Source organism: Asterias rubens, chromosome 4 (assembly GCF_902459465.1).
Source record: "Asterias rubens chromosome 4, eAstRub1.3, whole genome shotgun sequence".
Classification (NCBI taxonomy): Eukaryota; Metazoa; Echinodermata; class Asteroidea; order Forcipulatida; family Asteriidae; genus Asterias; species Asterias rubens.
Window position 1 is genome coordinate 16857895 of NC_047065.1, and position 7928 is coordinate 16865822.

Consider the following 7928-nt stretch of genomic DNA (forward strand, 5'->3'; position numbering starts at 1 on the left):
TGTGAAAATAGACGGCAGAAATAGTTAGGCCTACGTAGGCTAACAACACGTATAGGCCCTGTTGTGAACTTAATCGTTAACGTTTTAGTCATCAGGCTTTTTTTTTTGCCAGACGGAAACCTCCCGGCCTCGGGCGAAACTGTCATAATCATTCTCGCCTACAAAATTACTGCATCTCAGGCACTAACTTATATAAAGTAGGCTACGTGTAGGTACCTCCGTGGTTGTAATTTTTTGGCATATTTTAATAATTAAAATTATTATAGGGCCTAACTAAAAATAAAATAACTTTGCGCGGTCACTAACTTAATGTTCAAAGGTCATGAAGTTATTCCCCGGGGCCGGCTATAGGCCTACAGCTACATCACCCGCGTCGCGTCCGGCCGTACATTGACTATGCTTCAAGACCAGGGAACAGATTTCTTTCGCAAATTTCCCGTGCATGTTTCGCATGATTTTAGTGATACTTCTCACCCAACACCAAGTTAACTGAAAGATTATTCCTTTAGCATTCAGAGTTATTTGGGTATGGAGTAATTCAACCTAGAAAAACCCCGAAATATTGATGAAAATCAGACACTGTTTTCTCGAACTTCGATAAACATTCCACTGGATAAAACATGGCCGAGTGGCAACGATCGTCGTAGCTTGGCTCCGATCCAATGCAGTCATCTAACGTACGTGTATACGTCACGATGTATATTTAGATAGATGAGGTCACTGGCTTCAAAAAAGTCTCTCTTGGTGGCGCTTTTGCGATGTGCTTGGGGCGACCATCGCGGATTCAAAAGGGGCGACTTTTATCTTAGGAATTTATTTCCAAACATTTTTTGATAATTATGACAAAAACATGGCTCAGAAATCGTCTGTTTTTACACCTTTGTTAATCTTTTGACGAAAAGGTAAGACCATAGCAAGTTTAATCAAGATTTAGGCAACCTAAAACTACAGAAAAAAAAAAAAAAAAAAAATAATGTTAAATGTTAAATATTTTTGGGGGTTATGATTATGTTGGGTGTCAATTTACACAAAATGAGACTTTACTCAATATTCCTCATTTCGTCGGAGCGGGTTGCAAACAGTGAGTCACATCACATACGCGTATATTCAAAGCACTTTTTGAGAACCCATGCATGTATTACCGGCAAGCTACGGTACATGAAGCTGGTGTAGGTTATACATGGTTTTGATTTTTCATGCCATATTTCACAACCGATATTACTGAAAGATTTGAACAAGCTGTTTTAGAACCTGTGTATTTACTTACAACTTACAGTATATGAAACTGGTGTACCACGTACACGTTTGAATTTTCATGCCATTTTTCAGCTGATAACTTTGAAAAAAAATAGAAAAAACTTTTTGAGAACCCTTGTTTTAATCTACGGTACATGAAGAAGCTAGGGTATGGTACATGTTTTGATTTTTCATGCTATTTTTCAAAGTTAATTTGGTAGATTAGAACAACCTCTTTGTAGAACCCTTTACATGTAATAATAATAATGATAATAATACTGGGTTCTTACATAGCGCATTACGCTTATTGCTTTTTTTTTACAGCATGTTATACTTTGTGCAGCTAGTTTATTTATTCAGAGCTTTTGATATTCTTTTCAGATAATTATATTGGTGGAGACAGTTTTGGACTACTGGATGCAGAAACAATTAAGGAGCTTATCCCCCAAATTGGGATTAGGCTTCGGTTTACTGAGTCTTACAAGACGTACCAGAAGAGAAACAAAGACAACACCAGTGGTAATGACAAGTCCACTAATGACGATCACACTGATGGTAAAGACCAAGCAGCTGCAGATTCTGATTCAGTGAGTTTGACATGCTTCAAGTGTTACAAGTCAGTCAATGGATTACAAGCCCTATTTCAACATCACAGATATATTCACAACATTCACTCAAATTCCTCAACAAATATAATATGCCCTGTCTGCCATTTGTCATATGGGTTGTATAAAACATATAAGAGACATGTACTGCTTCATCATCAAAGAGCTCAGGTTGAGAATGGTGAAGCTGCTGATGCTTTCGTTTATGAGCCCGACTTTGATGCTGCTGATTATGATGTGCAGGAGGGAGTTAATTCAGAAGGCAACATATCTGATAACGACTCTGACGAGGGCGATAATGGTGAAAAATTTGATGATGTTAAGTACTGTTTGGTAGCCTTCATATCAAGTATGAAGAAAAAAGGTGTTCCTACATCCAGCATTGAATTTATGACCAGAAACATGGAAGACCTAATGACCAAGGGTGTTTGTCATGCACAGAAGACGATATGTACCCTTCATGAAAAATACAATAATGGTAGCCTTGATGATTATTCATTTGAGGAGGCATTTCAAGGGTGTACAGTGATCAGCAAGCCATTTGATGAATTGAATTCAGAGTACAAACAAATTCAGTATCTTATGAGAAACGGATATCTCGTATTACCAGTAGAACAAATTTTGGGGTATATCTACAAACCACAGCTGACTAAAACTGGACGAATGCAGCAGGTTAGACAACAAGAATCATTCCAGTGTGTTCCTTTCAAAAAATTGTGTCAGACTTATCTCCAACAGCCAGGAATGATGAAAGCGATTTTGTCTCATGAAAAAGAGGGAAGTGAAAGTGTTCTTGAGTCCTACAGAGATGGAGAATTTTTCAAGAAGGAATTTGCTGAGGAAAACGAGAACATTTTCCCAGTTGTTTTGTATTGTGATGATTTCGAACCAGCAAACCCCCTAGGTTCAAGAAGAGGACAGCATAAATTGTGTGCATTTTATATTCAGTTCCTCAATATTCCAAGGAAGCTTCAGAGTAGTCTTGACAATATCTTGCTTGCTGCCCTGGCAAAATCTAAACTAGTCAGCAAATATGGCATTGACTCCATTCTTAAGGTTTTGGTCAATGACTTGCAAGAAATGTATACTGATGGTATTCATGTTAACAGTCCTGGTGAATATCAAGGTCTTGTAAAGCCAAAGCTGTTTCAGATTTGTGGAGACAATCTTGGTCTCCATCTTGTCATGGGCTTCTCTTGTGGGTTCACTGCAAACTATCCTTGCAGGAGGTGTAAAGCCCCCAGAGGAACATGCCAGGAGCAAGAGGAAGAACAACGGAATCTTCTGAGAAATCGGGAAAACTTTGAAGAAGACATTGAGACAAATAACCTTGCAGAGACAGGCGTTTCAAGAAATGGAATCCTGAATGAACTTCCCTACTACCATGTGACTGATAACTATGTCCTTGATATCATGCATGACTTCCTAGAGGGAATGGTACCACTCGAAGTTAAGCTAGTTATCCAGTACCTAATCGACGATGGAAAATTCACATTGGAGGAACTCAATAGCAGAATTACAGCATTTAGCTATGGTTTTGTTGACAAGCAGAATCGGCCATGTCAGATAACAGCAGCAACATTAGCCAAACCTAAATCCAGTAGCAGACAAACTGCTTCACAGATGCAGTGTCTGTTTTTGTATCTACCTCTGTTAATTGGAGATAAGGTGGATAGAGATGAGGAGTCAGATGTCTGGGAATTGTTATTAATCCTTCTCGACATTTATAAATTAGTAGTAGCACCTAGCATCAGTATAGAAGCAACCTTCATGCTCAAGGCCAAAATTGGAGACCATCACAGTTTAGTTAAGGAGACTTTTCCAGAGCTTCAACTCACTCCAAAGCAGCACCATTTACTGCACTATCCTAGAGCAATTAGAATGTTGGGCCCACTCTCACCCTTTTCCGCAATGAGATTTGAGGGAAAGCACAAGCCTCTCAAAACATTCGCAAAAATCTCAGGCAACTACATCAACATTGAAAAAACAGTGGCTAAAAAGCATCAGATCGGCCAAAGTCACAATTTTCTACTGAAGGAAGACATAACAATCAGGGGCACAGAAGTATACAGCCAAGAGTTAGTTCCAGTGTCTAGTCTTCAACATGCGGAAGATGTATGTACTGCACTTGGTTGTCCTCTGGACACAGAAATTGTAGTTGCTGGCTGTAGTAGTGAATGGTTACAGGTTCAGATCAAGCTCTATTGTCGTTACCGACTGGTCTGAAGAGCATCCTGAATTTGGGGAAGTGCAGCATGTAGTTCTTAAAGATTCTGCCATCATATTGGTAATAAAACCTTGGACAGTGCAGCACTTTGATCGTCATTTCCATGCTTATGCAGTGAGTGAGACTTCTTATCATCCGATAGTGAAATCAGTAGGACAGTTGGGGGATGTTAGACCAGTACATGCAGTAAGAAGCTACGACGTGACGGATCCTCATGTTTACATTGCTGTTCGTTTCCAGCTTGCATAGGGTGATATGCAAGGAAGAGTGGGTTCTAGTTGCAGAAGATGGATGTACTGGACTTGTTGTAGCTGCTGCTGTAGAAGTGTTCATGAATGGCTACAGGTTCAGATCAAGTTCGTTTTATGTTACCACCTGGAAGCATCCTGAATTTGGGGGCAGTAACCGATACTTCCAATCATCTTGTTACATCTACCAAACCATGTGTAAGTTGGAAGAATTTTACAGAACTTTCAATGAGCAAATACAGCATTTGGTAAATTCAAGTACATTTTTACGTGTATACATGTAGTATTTACAGATTGTAACATTCCAACATGCAGACATGTAGCTGTATCAACCCCATCAGTGTAATTCACTCGTTAAAAAATTAAGACAGTTTATCCATTTATTCAAATTTTGAGGCGGTGTTGCCAAAATTTCAAACAAAAATTTCAAATATAGACATGTTGCTTCGTAGTGCTTGAACTTGAAAGTACGTGTATTCTTCAGGGACATGCACTGGAATGACATTCTTACTAGTCTGCACTCAAGTTTTTATTTCATGTAATCATGAACATGTATACCTTTCGTTCATACAATTGACACCGTGACCCTAACCACCATTTTATAACCACAACCATCAGCACCATGATTATCGCACCACACAGCCATCTACAAAGCCATCAAGGTGTCATCATTAACATACCTTGTAAATTGTGAAAATCATGGCATGTTAGAAACAATGCACAGTACATGTACAGCATGATTATAACAAACACCATGGGGTCCATAAAAAATGTTTGTTCATATACGTGGTCGCCTGTTACAGAGATTGTGCGTTATAAAGAATTTACTATTTGGAGTGAAAGGGGATGTTCTTTATAGCCATTATCCCAGTGGTTTTTTTATAGCGATGTTTTCACCAAAAATCTGCATTGAAGGTAAACATCTTCTTTCCCTTCTTTAGGTCACAAACAATTCAAGATGTTGAAATGCTGGATATGACTGCAAGCAGTAGTGATGAAGGAAACAGTGGATGGAAACGGCAAAGCAAAGCATGAAAACAGACAGAGTGAACGGAATCGTCGTATGTTTGTGAGTATTGGAGCCATTGTTGCAGATGTTTCACCTGATACAAGTGCACATAGTGGTTCCTAAAATTGTTATCATAATATCCACGCTTGAGGACGTTTAAGACAATTAAAGCGATTTTTTGCTATAAATTAAGATTCAATGTACTAATCAAATTTCCCAAAAATCACGTTGTCTTCAAATGGACACATGAGGGTGCGTGTGTGATGTCATAAAATGCACACCACAGAGTCTCACAGCTGCATTAAAATTGCACAAAATCAAGATCACAAATTTGCCAAAAAACAGTGGTCACCTCAGAATAAGGTACTGACAAGTCTAAACACTCAATAATAAGACATCACCCAAATATTAGTGGAGTGCCATTTGAAGAAAACAAGAAAAAATCTGTAATTTTTGTGTGCGTGTGCACAAAATCAACCATTTGCAGCTCTCTCTCTTAATGACATCACAAATTGCTCCATGGATGCAAAATTAATTTGCATAAAAACACAAAATTCTGAAAAAAGTGTCAAAACACCCAAAAGTTGGCAATGAAAATTTCAAAATCTTTCGTTAGAATAAATACTTGTGTCAAGTGTTAAAACAGGCTTCAAATCTTATTTCATGGACCTTTTAATGAATGTAGGAGGGTTAATGGTGGTGATACATCATTGGTAGAGCTGATGGTATCCATAGTTTGTGTGATTCAACAGATACAGGAAATAACAAACCTTGAAAGTTGAACTCAATCGATCATCCGAGTCATGAGAAGAATAGTGAACATAACCTTTCTGTTTTTACAGTGATTTTGTGCAGGTTATAGGTGGCTTTTTAAATTATTTCAATAGTGTACAATCAAAATCAAGATCTTCAGATAAGATTTTCTAGAAGGTGACAGCAATTCAGATGTAAATATTTCACAAGAGGATTATATTGGTAGTTATATCATCTTCATAACTAATCACTGTCACTGTCAGATCACAGTGAAAACTGAATATTTTTGTTGGGTCATTACCACTGATGTATCATACCTTTAATAGTAAACATTTATTTTACACCCATACAGGATATCAGGGATTCTATCTGCAAAACTCCAAAGGGACGAGCAACTATTCTTCGAATGGAAGAAAACAGGATGGCTTCTAAAGAAGATAGGAAAGTCATTGTTCCAGTCCTCGTCAGTTCTTTGATGAAACACTTTGGTCCAAAGTGAGTACATAATATTGTTTTGGGGCCAAAAACAAAATTTGTTGTCCTCATATGAAAAATATCGCAAAGGTCAATCATTCAGTTGGTCAATATTTTTGTCTTTTAATGGCAAATAAACAAATGAAAGAAATCAGTGGTCAAAAGATATTCATTTGAACAAACCTTGATAATTAATTGACAGACCATTGACCTTTACCATTTCCTTGTCTAATAAAGCTTCACAAATCTATCTTGAAAATATTTTCACCATATTTTGAAATATTCTCACCATATTTTGTATAATATTTACCATGGATAGCGCTAACATGTTTCTTCTGGTTTTCAGTCCATCTGCTCACATCAAAAATGAAATGGCTCACCTATTTGTGGAGGAATTCCCTTTCTTAAAAGATCCAAGTGGAGTTACTGGTCATGTGAGTTTGTCTTTCTTCTTCTTCATTTATTGCTTTTGTCTCATATAACATATTTGATTTCAGTTAAACTACAGGCAAGGGCTTGTGATAAAACAATCTGACTTTTTAACCTGCATGATTTGTATGATTATTATCTTCAAGCAAACTTGAATCCTCGATCCTGGTTGGTCTATCCATAGCAACAACAGTGTGATATCCCATATCGCATGGCTGTATTGCACCCCGTGCATCGAATGTTGTGCACTTACTCAGTTGCGTGCATTTTCCTGCTGCACGTACACTATCATACATTCAATGCGGATCTTGAGTGTATGTCAAGTTTACTAGTTTGCTTGAAGATGGGATAACACTTGTTATCCGCTCGTGGAACACGGAACAATAAAGTGCGTCATGCATCCCATATGCCGCAAGGCCAAAGATGGGTCACAGACACACTACGTCATTCCGTTTTCCACTTGTACTCGTGGTATAACTAATAATGTTCATGAGCAGTTTGCAGTAATTTGTTACGTTATTTCTGAGAAGCAGCAAATGCACACTACTGTAAAAAATGTTTCCTTTGCTGTTTCCTTGATTTAATCCTGCACCTGAGATCTCTGGGGAAAAGTTGGTTGTGTATAACAATGTAAATTTTTAGTTTTATTTCATTTAAACAGGAGGCCTGGTACATCAAAGGAGAGAAACACAGACCTGCCAGTGGGTACTTTGAACTCCGTTTGCGATATGTCCGTTGGCAAATGAATAAGAGTGCATCACCACAAAACAATTGCAAGAAAAGGATTGAACCAGCTCCAGTGAAGAAGCAGCATCGGACTAGTGAGCAACACCACCCTGTCAAAATGATTTTAGGTAATTAAGTTCAAACTTTTGAAGCTAAGACTCAGCATCGCAATGGTCATAAGCAAAGATTACACAGCACCGTGCACAGTGGGTAGTAGGCAA

At 38.1% G+C, this 7928-nt stretch overlaps 1 protein-coding gene across 1 annotated transcript; it reads left to right on the forward strand.

The window, feature by feature from the left end:
• Positions 1-2243: 2243 nt before the first annotated feature.
• Positions 2244-4067, forward strand: LOC117288983. Its single transcript, XM_033769862.1, has one exon. It carries the CDS (start codon positions 2244-2246, stop codon positions 4065-4067), a length of 1824 nt encoding a protein of 607 aa, XP_033625753.1.
• Positions 4068-7928: the final 3861 nt, after the last annotated feature.